The 16864-nt window shown below is 49.4% G+C and overlaps 1 protein-coding gene across 1 annotated transcript in view; it reads right to left on the bottom strand.

The window, feature by feature from the left end:
- The window catches only part of ppfia2 (PTPRF interacting protein alpha 2), a 413910-nt gene that overhangs the window by 2305 nt on the left and 394741 nt on the right, over window positions 1-16864 (bottom strand). The window contains exons 29-30 of the mRNA XM_067999463.1: window positions 8360-8510; window positions 320-411 (exon numbers count right to left, since the gene is read on the bottom strand). Of these exons, the coding sequence (XP_067855564.1) occupies window positions 353-411; window positions 8360-8510 (210 nt within the window). The 3' untranslated portion in view covers window positions 320-352. The remainder of the gene's footprint in view (window positions 1-319; window positions 412-8359; window positions 8511-16864) is intronic.

Raw genomic sequence — 16864 nt, 5'->3', positions numbered from 1 at the left:
GATAAGCATCTTAAGGTCTCATCCAGTATTGCCACAAAAGTTGCTGGTATTTCTGTAATACAGATGTTAGGCCAGTGTCAAAACCAGATATGTGTATTTAAAGTTAGAGCTTGCCAGTACAGCTATTAACTTAGCCAAGTTCAAGCCAATGTTTTATACCAGCATAAATTAGGGTACAGGCAAACTGGTGATAGTAATTGCTGATGCTCTTTCAGTTTGCAAATCATATATACATAAATACATGGTTGATCTCCCAATAAAATTACATTCAAATATGCTTTTGCCATAAGAAAGACAAGGTAGTGAGTATAATATTTACCACAAAATTGTGCTGCTCCAATTTCTCTGGATGTCAGCAAGAATACGTCCGAATGGTAGAGTTGTCTATTCTTTGCATTCCTGATGTGCCGACTGGAATTGCACCACAAGCGATCAATTAATATACAAGTGGCGTTACAACTTACATAACCATTGTACTTTGTATGCACCAGTGAAATAAATAGCACATATTTCAACATTGAATATACAGATGCAACAAATTGACAGGAAGAACTGATAATCTACAATGATTTACTTATTTTTTTTGTGTGGTGCTTGGTTGTTACAATTTTCTTTTCATCAAGTATATGCTCGAGATCAAATTTTTATAGAGTGATAACCCCTCCTTTTAGGATATGTTCTGCTTTATTCCCTTTCTCCTTTCATGGGTGTTATGGCAAAACAGGATTTTGTTTGGTTTTACACTGTAACTCCATCCTCAGCCTGCAAGATGGATGGATGGCTGATCCACCCCTGGACTTCTTCTAGTGCTGCTCTGAAACTGGATGTGAGGAACAGTCCATAGCTGTTCTCTTCCAAATTTCTTTTCCTCCCCACAGGTAAGTACTGTACATGGACTTCCCGTGACAACACAGCTGAGGTTGCTAATTCACTATGGATAACCGTGGACACAAATGTGCTGTGCAACTATGCATAAGTTAATTTTTTTTAAATGTTCCATTCTCACAACTTTGAAAACAACTGGATTTGAGTGGTTATATTGATTACATTGTTGTACTTACACATCATTTGCAGCAGAACCTCTATTATAAATTTTGCAACTGACTACTTTGTTTTTTTCATAAAAACCTTCATACTAAAAATATTTTTAAATCAGGTGTGGGGGGGGGATTTCTTCAAAGTGAGTTTTGGCACTGTTGCACCTTAAAAAAAATGTGTTGTGCCTGTTGAGGGATTTGCATGCCGGTTTCTTGGGTCTGCTAATTTGCATACCATTGGAGTGGGCATTGGCATAAAATCCATGTAAAATGGGTGTAAAAGCTGAACTACATGGAAACTCATGTGCAGCCTTTAAGAACATTGTTCAGCCTGCACACTTCAGCAACAGACTGGGGCACAACGAGGTAAGAAAAGAACAGTGCTTTGCTCTCTCACTTTGCTCTCACATAACTTCACTAGATGTCTTATCAATATTTGTATTACACTTTTGAAGATGTATGACACCATCAGGACCAAGAAGGCAGCAGGGCATGGGTCCAAGCCAGAGAAAAAGAACACTGAACTTCTCTCACTCAGACCTCCAAGCCCTCTGGGAGGGAATTGAAGGCAGGAGGAACAGACTCCTGGGTGTACGTCCCAATGAGCCACCCAGAAATATCACTCGTGCCATATGGAGGTGACACTGTAAGTGCCCAACTCCCTCACCCCCAGGACTGCAGAGCAGTGCCTCAAAAAAGTTCACATCCTCAGCAGGGCAGGCGATGTAACTTGTTGGGCACTCTGCCTTGCCTATCCTATCCTGTAAGGAATCTTACAACACCAGGTTATAGTCCAACAGTTTTATTTGAAAATCACAAGCTTGCGGAGGCTTTCTCCTTCGTCAGGTGAAGTGTGGGATTCCTTGAAGGTTATCGCATTTATAGTCAGAGAACAATACCTGGTGATTACAGATAATCTTTTCAACTGCCGTTGTCAAGGCAATCAAAGTGTTCAGACAGAGAGATGTTACATACAGGATCACCGAATATACAAACAGCCAGAACAAAAGACAGAGAGAGAGAGACAAACATCCTAAAGGAAGAGAAAGAGAGAGAATGAATGACCCGTTGTATTAAAACCAGATAACTTTTTTTCGCTGGTGGGGTTACGTGTAGCGTGACATGAACCCAAGATCCCAGTTGAGGCAGTCCGCATGGGTGCGGAACTTGGCTATCAATTTCTGCTCGACGATTTTGCGTTGTCGTGTGTCTCGAAGGCCGCCTTGGAGAACGCTTACCCAAAGATCGGTGGCTGAATGTCCTTGACTGCTGAAGTGTTCCCTGACTGGGAGGGAACCCTCCTGTCTGGTGATTGTTGCGCGGTGTCCGTTCATCCGTTGTCGCAGTGTCTGCATGGTCTCGTGTACCATGCTCCGGGGCATCCTTTCCTGCAACATATGAGGTAGACAACGTTGGCCGAGTCACAGGAGTATGAACCATTTACCTGGTGGGTGGTGTCCTCTCGTGTGATGGTGGTATCTGTGTCGATGATCTGGCATGTCTTGCAGAGGTTGCCGTGGCAGGATTGTGTGGTGTCGTGGACACTGTTATCCTGAAAGCTGGGTAATTTGCTGCGAACGATGGTCTGTTTGAGGTTGGGTGGCTGTTTGAAGGCGAGTAGTGGAGGTGTGGGGATGGCCTTAGCGAGGTGTTCGTCGTCATTGATGACATGTTGAAGGCTGCGGAGAACATGGCGTAGTTTTTCCGCTCCGGGGAAGTACTGGACGACGAAGGGTACTCTGTTGGTTGCGTCCCGTGTTAGTCTTCTGAGGAGGTCTATGCGATTTTTCGCTGTGGCCCGTCGGAACTGTCGATCGACGAGTCGAGCGTCATATCCCATTCTTAGGAGGGCGTCTTTCAGCGTCTGTAGGTGTCCATCGCGTTCCTCCTCATCTGAGCAGATCCTGTGTATTCGCAGGGCCTGTCCATACGGGATGGCCTCTTTGACGTGGTTAGAGTGGAAGCTGGAAAAGTGGAGCATTGTGAGGTTGTCCGTGGGCTTGCGGTAGAGTGAGGTGCTGAGGTGCCCGTCTTTGATGGAGATTCGTGTGTCCAAGAAAGAAACCGATTCTGAGGAGTAGTCCATGGTGAGCTTGATGGTGGAATGGAACTTGTCGATGTTATCGTGTAGTCTCTTCAGTGATTCTTCGCCGTGGGTCCATAGGAAGAAAATGTCGTCGATGTATCTGGTGTATAGCGTTGGTTGGAGGTCCTGTGCAGTGAAGAAGTCCTGCTCGAACTTGTGCATGAAAATGTTGGCGTATTGGGGTGCGAATTTGGTCCCCGTGGCTGTTCCGTGTGGTTGCGTAAAGAACTGGTTATCGAAGGTGAAGACATTGTGATCCAGGATGAAGCGGATGAGTTGTAGGATGGCGTCTGGAGATTGGCTGTTGTTGGTGTTGAGTATTGATGTTGTTGCAGCCATGCCGTCATCGTGGGGGATACTGGTGTAGAGTGCCGAGACGTCCATCGTGGTGAGAAGTGTTCCTGGTTCAACTGGTCCGTGGGTGCTGAGTTTTTGTAGGAAGTCTGTAGTGTCGCGACAGAAGCTGGGGGTTCCCTGTACGATGGGTTTCAGGATGCCCTCGATGTATCCAGAGAGGTTCTCACACAGGGTTCCGTTGCCTGATACGATAGGACGTCCGGGTGTGTTGGCTTTGTGTATCTTTGGGAGGCAGTAGAAGTCTCCCACGCGGGGAGTACGTGGGATGAGAGCGCGTAGGATGCTTTGAAGGTCTGGATCGAAGGTCTTGATCAGTTTGTTGAGCTGGTGGGTCTGTTCTTTGGTCGGATCTGCGGGTAACCGTCTGTAGTGTTCCTGGTTGTCCAGTTGTCGGTATGCTTCTTTGCAATAGTCTGTTCTGTTCTGTATGACGAATCTTCATCAAAGACGGGCACCTCAGCACCTCACTCTACTGCAAGCCCACGGACAACCTCACAATGCTCCACTTTTCCAGCTTCCACGTCAATGAAGCCATCCCCTATGGACAGGCCCTGCGAATACACAGGATCTGCTCAGACGAGGACACCGACAGATACTGAAAGACGCCCTTGTAAGAACGGGATATGACGCCACAGCGAAAAATCGCATAGACCTCCTCAGAAGACTAACACGGGACGCAACCAACAGAGTACCGTTCATCGTCCAGTACTTTCCCGGAGCAGAGAAACTACGCCATGTTCTCCGCAGCCTTCAACATGTCATCGATGACGACGAACACATCGCTAAGGCCATCCCCACACCTCCACTACTCGCCTTCAAACAGCCACCCAACCTCAAACAGACCATTGATCGCAGCAAATTACCCAGCTTTCAGGAGAACAGCGTCCACGACACCACACAACCCTGCCACGGCAAACTCTGCAAGACATGCCAGATCATCGACACAGGTACCACCATCACACGAGAGGACACCACCCACCAGGTAAATGGTTCATACTCCTGTGACTTGGCCAACATTGTCTACCTCATACGTTGCAGGAAAGGATGCCCCGGAGCATGGTACATTGGCGAGACGATGCAGACACTGCGACAATGGATGAACGGACACCGCGCAACAATTACCAGACAGGAGGGTTCCCTCCCAGTCGGGGAACACTTCAGCAGTCAAGGACATTCAGCCACCGATCTTCGGGTAAGCGTTCTCCAAGGCGGCCTTTGAGACACACGACAACGCAAAATCGTCGAGCAGAAATTGATAACCAAGTTCCGCACCCATGAGGACGACCTCAACCGGGATCTTGGGTTCATGTCACGCTACACGTAACCCCACCAGCGAAAAAAAGTTATCTGTTTTTAATACAACGGGTCATTCTCTCTCTCTTCCTTTAGGATGTTTGTCTCTCTCTCTCTGTCTTTTGTTCTGGCTGTTTGTATATTTGGTGGTCCTGTATGTAACATCTCTCTGTCTGAACACTTTGATTGCCTTGACAACGGCAGTTGAAAAGATTATCTGTAATCACCAGGTATTGTTCTCTGACTATAAATGTGATAACCTTCAAGGAATCCCACACTTCACCTGACGAAGGAGAAAGCCTCCGCAAGCTTGTGATTTTCAAATAAAACTGTTGGACTATAACCTGGTGTTGTAAGATTCCTTACATTCGTCAACCCCAGTCCACCACCGGCATCTCCACATCATGTATCCTATCCTGGGCACCAGCACACGCTTCACCGTTGAACACCACTTGGAGGAAGCACTGAGGGTAGCAAGGGCACAAAATGTACTCTGGGTGGGGGACTTCAATGTCCGTCACCAAGAGTGGCTCGGTAGCACCACTACTGACCGAGCTGGCCGAGTCCTGAAGGACATAGCTGCTAGACTGGGCCTGCGGCAGGTGGTGAGCGAACCAACACGAGGGAAAAACTTACTTGACCTCGTCCTCACCAATCTACCTGTCGCAAAAGCATCTGTCCATGACATTATTGGTAGGAGTGACCACCGCACAGTCCTCGTGGAGATGAAATCCCATCTTCGCACTGAGGACACCATCCAACGTGTTGTGTGGCACTACCACCGTGCTAAATGGGATAGATTCAGAACAGATCTAGCAGCTCAAAACTGGGCATCCATGAGGCGCTGTGGGCCATCAGCAGCAGCAGAATTGTATTCCAGCACAATCTGTAACCTCATGGCCCGGCATATTCCTCACTCTACCATTACCAACAAGCCAGGGGATCAACCCTGGTTTAATGAGGAGTGTAGAAGAGCATGCCAGGAGCAGCACCAGGCGTACCTAAAAATGAGGTGCCAACCTGGTGAAGCTACAACTCAGGACGACATGCATGCTAAACAGCGGAAGCAACATGCTATAGACAGAGCTAAGCGATTCCACAACCAACGGATCAGATCAAAGCTCTGCAGTCCTGCCACATCCAGTCATGAATGGTGGTGGACAATTAAACAACTAACGGGAGGAGGAGGCTCTGCAAACATCCCCATTCTCAATGATGGCGGAGTCCAGCACGTGAGTGCAAAAGACAAGGCTGAAGCGTTTGCAACCATCTTCAGCCAGAAGTGCCGAGTGGATAATCCATCTCAGCCTCCTCCCGATATCCCCACCATCACGGAAGCCAGTCTTCGGCCAATTCGATTCACTCCACGTGATATCAAGAAACGGCTGAGTGCACTGGATACAGCAAAGGCTATGGGCCCCGACAATATCCCAGCTGTAGTGCTGAAGACTTGTGCTCCAGAACTAGCTGCGCCTCTAGCCAAGCTGTTCCAGTACAGCTACAACACTGGCATCCACCCGACAATGTGGAAAATTGCCCAGGTATGTCCTGTCCACAAAAAGCAGGACAAATCCAATCCGGCCAATTACCGCCCCATCAGTCTACTCTCAATCATCAGCAAACTGATGGAAGGTGTCGTCGACAGTGCTATCAAGCGGCACTTACTCACCAATAACCTGCTCACCGATGCTCAGTTTGGGTTCCGCCAGGACCACTCGGCTCCAGACCTCATTACAGCCTTGGTCCAAACATGGACAAAAGAGCTGAATTCCAGAGGTGAGGTGAGAGTGACTGCCCTTGACATCAAGGCAGCATTTGACCGAGTGTGGCACCAAGGAGCCCTAGTAAAATTGAAGTCAATGGGAATCAGGGGGAAAACTCTCCAGTGGCTGGAGTCATACCTAGCACAAAGGAAGGTGGTAGTGGTTGTTGGAGGCCAAGCATCTCAGCCCCAGGGCATAGCTGCAGGAGTTCCTCAGGGCAGTGTCCTAGGCCCAAACATCTTCAGCTGCTTCATCAATGACCTTCCCTCCATCATAAGGTCAGAAATGGGGATGTTCGCTGATGACTGCACAGTGTTCAGTTCCATTCGCAACCCCTCAGATAATGAAGCAGCAAGACCTGGACAACATCCAGGCTTGGGCTGATAAGTGGCAAGTAACATTCGCGCCAGATTAGTGCCAGGCAATGACCATCTCCAACAAGAGAGAGTCTAACCACCTCCCCATGACATTCAACAGCATTACCATCACCAAATCCCTCACCATCAACATTCTGGGGGTCACCATTGACCAGAAACTTAACTGGACCTGCCACGTAAATACTGTGGCTACAAGAGCAGGTCAGAGGCTGGGTATTCTGCGGCGAGTGACTCACCTCCTGACTCCCCAAAGCCTTTCCACCATCTACAAGGCACAAGTCAGGAGTGTGATGGAATACTCTCCACTTGCCTGGATGAGTGCAGCTCCAACAACACTCAAGAAGCTCGACACCATCCAAGATAAAGCAGCCCGCTTGATTGGCACGCCATCCAGCACCCTAAACATTCACTCCCTTCACCACCGGCGCACTGTGGCTGCAGTGTGCACCATCCACAGGATGCACTGCAGCAACTCGCCAAGGCTTCTTCGACAGCACCTCCCAAACCCGCGACCTCTACCACCTAGAAGGACAAGGGCAGCAGGCACATGGGAACAACAACACCTGCACATTCCCCTCCAAGTCACACACCATCCCGACTTGGAAATATATCGCCGTTCCTTCATTGTCGCTGGGTCAAAATCCTGGAACTCCCTTCCTAACAGCACTGTGGGAGAACCGTCACCACACGGACTGCAGCGGTTCAAGAAGGCGGCTCACCACCACCTTCTCAAGGGCAATTAGGGATGGGCAATAAATGCCGGCCTTGCCAGCGACGCCCACATCCCGTGAACGAATTAAAAAAAAACCCTCCTAAAGCAACACTTGCACTATTGCTATATAAATCATTTTCTAGTTGCAGAAATCAGTGTTTAAATTCTCCAGACTCTTCAGGCTCAAATCCTCCTCACTTCCACCTTCACAGGTGATTCCAGCAGTTGTTGAGCCTGATCTATTTCAGTCTAACTTACCCAGAGTGCATTAACAGTGCAAACCCAGAAAACTTGTAGCTGCAACGCCACTGGCCCTCACTCTGACATATACAAATGAGGTCAGCGGCCACTCAGCGGGCGGGTCGTGGGAAGGCTCAAAAAGCGCAAGGGAATGTGGAGGAAGCGAGTTGATGGCACAAAACAGGCAGAGACGACTTCCAACTAATTTACCTGCCTAAAAAAATTCCAGCATCATTTGTACATTGTGAATTCACTGAAAACAGCTGTGAAATCCCCCACTGTGACTGTTACAGAAATAGTGAAATGTAATGTAATACTTTGAATTGGGGTAATTACTTTGAGAGTAACAGCTACCATACTCACCGATTTTAAGGAAAGCCAAGCAAGTCCATTGTTAGGAGAGGGGTTCAATTTGAATCTGGTAATGACAGCCATTGGATATTTTGATAATTACAAAGGTAGACTTAAAGCATGTACAATTTAATAATACAAACCATCAGAGGATCTTTTTGTGGACGTTGTTGTTAATCTGAAACCTGCAGGAAGTGTTTCAGACGACCCAGGCATCATGCTGATTCCATGAACTTCACGTGGAGGGAACTGTTTTCTCCAGGAAGGCCCTCGCTGGAAATTTTTCTCATCATCCTTGTGATAACATATGTTAAAAAAATAGTATATTTTTAATGGTTCATAATAAATTGCAGGGTTAACTTTCTTCTCCCTGCTCCCCGCCAACCCGCCCCCCCCACCCAATCTGGATGCCAGCAGGCAGAGTGCACCAAAGTACCTGCAATGACCTGAACCTGGCTGTAGTTCTGGGTTTTGGTTATTATTTCAATCTCCATATCAGGCACTCTGGCAGGGCCTTCTGCTTAGAAATAGTGGCAGAATATAGCTACTGCTGTAGGCCTGAAATAACGAGCTGTGGGAATGGCCACTGGGCATTCTGGCCACAGTTCATAAATAGCAGACAGAAGAAAGAAAAAAGGGAAAATGCTGGAGAAGCTCAGCAAGTCAGGCAGCATCTGTGGAGAAAGAAAGAGAGTTAACGGCCCCGATTTTAGAATGGAGGCAGGATGGCAGCAGGTGGGGGGGTGAATGGGCGCGTGGGTAAACCGAACAATAAAATATATCCGTTTCCCACGCGATAGCAAGTGAATTGGTGCCACTGAGTGTGGCTTCCGGGTTTGCCATTGGAAAGCTGCGCAGCGGGCGGACTGCGCACCCACATCACAGGCTGTCAGCTGGAGGAGCTCTATTTAAAGGGCCATTGCTTCAAAGGCTTTTGCCGGAGCAAACACCCAGAAATCACAATGGAGCAGCAAAGGGGCAAGGCTGCTCCAAGATTCAGTGACGCCACGCTGCAGAAGCTATTAGACAGGGTGAGGAGGGAAGTGTTTTACCTCGTGGACGGGAGGAAGTACCCTGCCTCTGCTACCAAGAAGGCCTGGCTCGAGGTGGCAGACGAGGTCACCAGCAGGAGCAACATCTCCCACATCGGGATCCAGTGCAGGAAGTGGTTTAATGACCTAACTAGGTCAGCAAAAGTGAGTACACTTTTGATTCTCCTGCATTCCGTGTTGCACATCACCACCCCCACCCCACATCATTATGCACTGCCAAGACTACTCCATCACATCACTCCTCACACCCACTTTAGGCTCTTCCTCAACTTACCTGCACTTCCTCACCTCCCCATTTATGATCCCACCACTACCATACATCCCAATCCTCATCCAATGAGATACCTCTGTCTCATACTCAGCCTGTGATGCATCTCTTTCACGGTCAGCCTCACCCAAAGCAATGCATTCATCGGTTGGCCAATTCACCATCACTCATGTCTGTTCTTTCTCCCCTTCTAGAAGAGAGTGCAAAATGCTCGCAAGGGTGAGGACTGGAGGGGGGCCACAACAAGTAGTGGTCCTCACAGATGCAGAGCAGGAGACGCTCGAGATCAGCCACACCCTCAAGCGTCTGTCCGTCGGGGACACCGAGACTGGCACACCACAAACATCTGGTGACACAACTTCAACATTCATCGTACACAATATGAATTGATGTTAACAATGCTTGCCATATTCAACACCTCAGTATGCTCATCGCTCATCTGTGATGATGCTTAATATTGCCACCTGTTCTCTTACAGGCTCATCAGCGACCACAGTTACGGCAGAGGGTGATTCCTCAGAGGACCTGCCGCCTCTGAGGATGCACTGACACATCTTAGTGAGCCAGCTCAGATACACACACCTTGGTGGGTACTAGTAATGAGTTCATTGGGTTGGCACCTGGTGAGTCACCTCACACAAGTGAGCACGAGCAGACCTGGTGGTAGAGGCAGCTCTGGGGAGTCTGCGTCGGTGGGAGCACTCCTCTCCAGGCTTTGCTCAGCTGGACGCAGATGCTGAACCACAGCTCCATCCTTTAAAAGGAGAATGATCGAGGGACAGAAGCATATTTGCAAGGTACTAGAACAAGTGCCATGCGCACTCTCCACAATAGCGCAGAGTATGGAGGAGTCCAACTCCTGCATGAGTGGAATGGTAGCACAGGTACGTGAGGGAATCTCTGAGATAGTGTCGCAGGGATGTGAGCAACTGTTTTGAGATAGTGTTGCACGTAACTGCTGACATGTCTGAGATAGTGCCACAGGTAAGTGCGGGAATGTCTGCGATGGAGTAAAGGCTAGCGTCGTTTGAGCTTTAAGCACGGCTTTCAAATGAGTCCATTCAGGCCCTGACAACGGTCATTTGAACAACAGGCTGACAGATACTTTAGAAGTGGCCTTCCGAGGCATCACACATGGCCATCACACTGTTGTCCAGCAGGGTGGTAGGAGTGATGTGGCCCTGGCCCAGGGGAGGGATGATGGCGAAAGGGGACATGGAAGTGGGGGCGCCACTCAAAGTACTCCCACGACTCACCCGTTGCCCCCCTCTCAACCAGTACCCGTGATGCTGCCTCCTCTCCAGGTGGCCGAGTCTGCCCCTGCACAGGTGCAGGTGGAGCAGTGTTTGGAGGGGCCCTCACAGGCTCCAAAACCCAGAGGGCGAAGGCCGAAAGCATCTAAGCAGTCAGCAACCTGCTACTACCTCTGCTGCAGCCACAGGGGATGCACCTCGTAGAAGTAGTAGGAAGAGAAAGGCTAAGGTTTAGTAAGCACGAAGGGTACGCACAAGGGTGTTTGACATTTGGTCATTTTTTTCATTTATGTTATGATTATCACCATACTGCCACGTCTTGCCCGGCTTTTGTGATAGGGCCCTTTCATGAGCTTCACCATGAATGGTGACACTTAATTCCACCCAGTGGGTGACTTTACAGTGGATGTATGTGTAGTTGCAGGACTGTTTTGTGCAGGGAGCGGTGGGGGGGTGGGGGAGGGTGCTGGTATTGGCGCTGCTCTTTCCAGGTGGCCTGAGGACTGGACTCTTCTCATTTTCTGATCTTACGAGAACCGTTCACATATCAGTGACTCCCTGGCCTCACGAGCAGCCAGGTGAGCTGCTGCTCTGCCCATGGATTCCTCCTCCTCCTCCGCCTCCTCCTCCTTCTCATTGTGTGTGGCAGATGTTGATGGGGCCTCCTCAAGCGGCACCCCTCTCTGTTGCGCCAAGTTGTGCAGGACACAACACACTACTATAATGCGTCCCACTCTGTCTGGTGCGTATTGAAGCACTCTCCCAGAATGATCAAGGCACCTAAATCGCATCTTGAGCAGCCCTATAGCATGCTCAATTGTAGACCTGGTGGCGATGTGGCTGTCGTTACATTGACACTGTTGCTCAGTGGTGGGGATCCTCAGAGGTGTCATGAGCCACGTGTGGAGGCGATATCCCTTGTCCCCGAGGAGCCAGCCCTTAAGGGTGTTCGGTGCATGGAAGACGGGCGGGATGTTGGATTAATGAAGGAATCGTGGCAGCTGCCAGGGAATCTGGCGCACACGTGAAGGAATCTTTTGCGGTGGTCACAAACGAGCTGAGCGTTGATAGAGTGATACCCCTTTCTGTTGATGAACAGTCCTGGCTCGTGTGGAGGTGCTTGGATTGCTATATGGGTGCAGTCGATTGCACCCTGCACCCGTGGGAAGCCAGCCACAGAGTGGAATCCCACTGTCCTCTCCGTCAGGCTGAGGTTGTCCATGGGGAAGTTGATATACTGCGAGGCTCTGTGAAACAAGCCATTGGTGATCTGCCTTATGCACTTGTGTGCAGAAGACTGAGAGACCCCGGTGATGTCACTGGTGGCACCCTGGAATGATTCAGAGGTGAAGAAGTTGAGGGCAGTGGTAACTTTAACTGCAACAGGTAATGAGATGCCGCTTGGCCCCGCCGGGAGCAGCTCGGCATGAAGGAGGCTGCAGATGTCTGCGACCACCTGGTGATTCACTCTGAGCCTCTGTATGCACTGCTTCTCAGAGAAGTCCAGGAAGCTGAGCCTTAGTCTTTAGACCCTGTGGCGAGTGTAGTGCTTCATGCGATGTCGTTCTCTCTGTTGTTGCCCACTGTACTCTTGTGCAGGTGCCTGTAGTGCAGCACAGTGTTGTGGAGCTGCAAGTGGCGGAAGCGCACGCCATGCCCAGCGAGGCTGGTGATCTTGCTCGTCTTCAGATGTAGTGGTGAATGCAGCCATCCTGATGGTATCAGTTTGCGGGGGTCCGAAAAGTTGATAAATATGTATAACCAGAAGAATTCTGAGTGGAAATCATAAATTTTTGGTGAAAACACAAAGATCTCCCAGCCAAACGTTTGTCTGAAACAATTGAGTGCCCTGTTGCAATAACTCACCTTTTATCCCCATCTGTCAAACAAGCATTTGAGAGTCCAACTGTCTGCTGGCTGAAACATGAATGGTGGAACATGGAGTGTTTCCCACAGCACGGGAAACAAACTGAGGATGTTTGAAAATCGGACCCCTGCCTCAATGTGCACAAAATTAAGTACTTCAAGTACTTCAACTATCTAACTAACTGTCTTAAAGCCGGCGGGACTTCCGCATTCGGGAGGCGCGCGCGCACCCAGACGCTTCAGTGGGGAACCCGGAAGTCTGTGGGTTGCAGCCGTGTTCTGAACCCGCTTGGGATTTCCCTGATTTTTGGAGCCCCCCGCCCCCAACGCACCCGCACTTGAAGTCCAAAATCGAGCCCAACGTTTCAGGTCGAAGACCTTTCATCAGAACCAGAAGATGTTAAAAGAGTTAAAGTTTTTGAGCAATTATAGAGCCAGGGAAAGGGGAAAGGGAGGGGAGGGGAGGAAAGAACAAAAGGGAAAGTCTGTGATAGAGTAGAGGGCACGAGTGATTAAATGACAAAGGAGTGATGATGCAAGGCCACATCTTTTTCCTTAGCAACTGTCTCCAGCTCTGACTTATTCCACGTGGTTTCCAACTTAAATTCCACCCTTCATGTTTCTGATCCACCCGTGATTACAGATAGCTCCATGATATTCAGCGTTCCTCGAATCACTGCTCTCACCGCTTCCTGAGATCCATGCTCAACGCCACACGCTGCCGCATGCACGCTCTCGACCTCTCTCTTCAGTAGCACCGACTCACTCTTTTTCAGAGTTGTCCTGGTCCGCAGTTCCATTTCATTCTTCACCTCATCCGGCGCTTCAACAAAAAACTTTTTGTCTTCCTTTCAGGTGTCAAGGACTGCAAGCTTAACAACTCTTAGATACCAACACCCCTCTTGATCCTTCTTCCCCTTCACTTTCCTCTGACCCCATTCCTCCCTCCAATCTCACCCTTCGTCATGTTTTCACGATTGCCTCTGACCTTCCCCTCTCTGACCCTGAACGATCAGTCCTCAGCAAAGGCCTTAGCTTCATCCCTTTACCCCTTTAGCCCCCACCTCAATAAATTTCGAGCTCGACACGAAGCGGAGCTCTTCTTCCGTCGCCTTTGCCTTGGCGCCCACTTCTTTGGCCCAGAGTCTTCCCACCGCACAGTGGACCCTTTCTCCCGTCTTCAGAATTCTCGTTCCACCTGGACCCCTCTCTCTGGCCTCTTACCCTCTCTTGATCTTTTCATTGCGAACTGCTGGCGTGACATCAGCCATTTCAATTTCTCTACTCCCCTCACTCACTCTAACCTACCTCCCTCTGAACTCACAGCACTCCATTCTCTCAGGTCCAACCCTGACATTGTCATTAAACCTGCCGACAAGGGTGGCACTGTTGTTGTGTGGCGAACCGACTTCTACCTTGCGGAGGCTGAATACCAACTCCGACACCTCCTCTTACCTCCCCCTGGACCATGACCCCACCGCTGAACATCAAGCCATAGTTCCCAGACTGTCACTGACCGCATCTCCTCTGGAGATCTTCCCTCCGTGGACCTCCAACCCCATAGTCCCCCAACCCCACACAGCCCGTTTCTACCTCTTTCCCAAGATCCACAAACAGGACTGCCCCGGGAGACCCACTGTTTCAGCCTGTTCTTGCCCCACGGAACCTATTTCCTCCTATCTTGACTCTATCTTTTCTCCCCTTGTCCAGTCTCTTCCAACCTACATCCGCGACACTTCTGATGCCCTCCGCCACTTTAACAGTTTCCAGTTCCCCTTCCTTAACCGTCTCCTTTTTACCAGGGATGTCCAGTCCCTCTACACCTCCATCCTCCACCAGTACGGCCTGCAGGCCCTCCGCTTCTTCCTTGAACGGCGGCCCAACCAGTCCCCATCCACCACCACCCTCCTCTGCCTGGCTGAACTCGTTGTTACGTTAAACAACTTACATATGAACATATGAATTAAGAGCAGGAGTAGGCCATTTCGGCCCCTCGAGCCTGCTCTGCCATTTGATAAGATCATGGCTGATCTGATTGTGACCTCAACCCTACTTTCCCGTCTACCTGCTATAACCTTTGACTCCCTTGTTAATCAGGAATCTATCTAACTCAGCCTTAAAAATATTCAACGACCCTTCTGGGAAAGGGAGTTCCAGAGACTCATGACCCTCTGAGAGAAAAAAATTCTCCTTATCTCCGTCTTAAATGGGAGACCCCTTATTTTTAAACTGTGTCCCCTAGTTCTAGTCTCTCCCAGATGTGGAAACATCCTCTCAGCATCTACCCCTTCAACTCTCCTCAGGATATTATATGTTTCAATAAGATCACCTCTCATTCTTCTAAACTCCAATGTATACAGGCCTAACTTGTCCAACCTTCTCCTTTGAATCCACTCACTTCCTCCAAATAAAAGGTGTCGCTATGGGAACCTGTATGGGTCCCAGCTATGCTTGCCTTTTTGTGGGATACGTGGAAGATTCCTTGATTCAGTCCTACTCAGGTCTCCTCCCTCACCTCTTTTTCCGGTACATTGACAACTGTATCGGTGCCGCTTCCAGCTCTCGCCCCGAACTGGAAAATTTCATCAACTTTGCTTCCAATTTCCACCCTTCCCTCACCCTCACATGGTCCATCTCCCTTCCCTTCCTCAACTTTTCTATCTCTATTTCTGGGGATAGGCTGTCAACCAATATCTATTATAAACCCACCGACTCCCACAGCTACCTTGATTACACTTTCTCCCACCCTGCTTCCTGTAAGGACTCTATTCCCTTCTCCCAGTTTCTCTGTCTCAGTTGTATCTGTTCTGATGATACCAGCTTCCGCACCAGTGCTTCCGACATATCTTCCTGTTTCCTCAACCGAGGATTCCCCTCCACTGTAGTTGACAGGGCCCTCGACTGCATCGGTCCTATTTCCCGCACTTCTGCCCTTACCCCTTCCCTTCTCTCCCAGGACCATGATAGGGTCCTCCTTGTCCTCACCTTCCACCCTACCAGCCTCCACATTCAACATATCATCCTCTTCCATTTCCGCCACCTCCAGCGCGATCCCACCACCAAACACATCTTCCCCTCCCCTTTCAGCATTCCGAAGGGACTGCTCCCTCTGTGACACCCTGGTCCACTTTTCCATCACCCTCAACACTCGCTCTCCTCCCCACGGCACCTTCCTGTGTAAGTGCAGGAGATGCAACACCTGCCCCTTCACCTCCTCCCTTCTCACCATCCAGGGCCCCAAACACTCCTTCCAGGTGAAACAGCGGTTTACTTGTACTTCTTTCAATTTAGTATACTGTATCCGCTGCACACAATGTGGTCTCCTCTACACTGGGGAGACCAAACGCAGACTGGGTGATCGCTTTGCTGAACACCTCCATTCTGTCTGCAAGCGTGACCTTGACCTGCTGGTCGCTTGCTATTTTAATTCCCCTTCCCACTCCTACTCTGACCTCTCTGTCCTTGGCCTCTTACACTGTTCCAATGAAGCTCGAGGAACAGCAACTCATCTTTTGTTTAGGCACTTTATAACCTTCCGGACTCAACACTGATTTCAATAACTTCAGATCATAACCACTGCTCCCATTTTTTCGGTCAGCTAGTGCTGGTAATGGTTTTGCTGCTGCCATTTACAGCTACTGCTAATCAATCTTTTGTTTCTTAACCTGTCTCATTACCACCTTCCTTGCCTTGCACCATCATTCCTTTTGTCATTTAATCACTCATGCCCTCTACCCTATCACAGACCTTCCCTTTTAATCTTTCTTCCCCTCCCCTCCCTCCTCCCTTTCCCTGACTTTGTACTTGCTCAAAAACTTTAACTCTTTTAACATCTTCCAGTTCTGACGAAAGGTCTTTGACCTGAAAGTTAACTCTGTTTCTTTCTCCACAGCTGCTGCCTCACTTGCTGAGCTTCTCCAGCACGTTCTGTTTTTGTTTCAGATGTCACCATCTGCAGTGTTTTGCTTTTGAAAGAAAAAAGGGACTTATCTACATCATCTGCTTTTTCTTTCATTCCCCGCTTTGATACTCAGATTGGGGAGGGGCTGGGTAGAGGGCCTATTTCTTCTCGGCATCCCTCAAAATGGGTGACCTTCCAGAGCTGGGGGAAAAAAATGAGGTGGTATTGTTGGAAACCACCTCATTACCATGGCAACACTTTGCCTGCACCTGATGTAGGTACAGGGACTCCACCCCACCCTCAGGGGT

This window comes from Heptranchias perlo, chromosome 18 (genome assembly GCF_035084215.1).
Source record: "Heptranchias perlo isolate sHepPer1 chromosome 18, sHepPer1.hap1, whole genome shotgun sequence".
Lineage (NCBI taxonomy): Eukaryota > Metazoa > Chordata > Chondrichthyes > Hexanchiformes > Hexanchidae > Heptranchias > Heptranchias perlo.
Note: the sequence above shows the minus strand (reverse complement) of the source record. Positions and strands in the feature narration are given on the sequence as shown.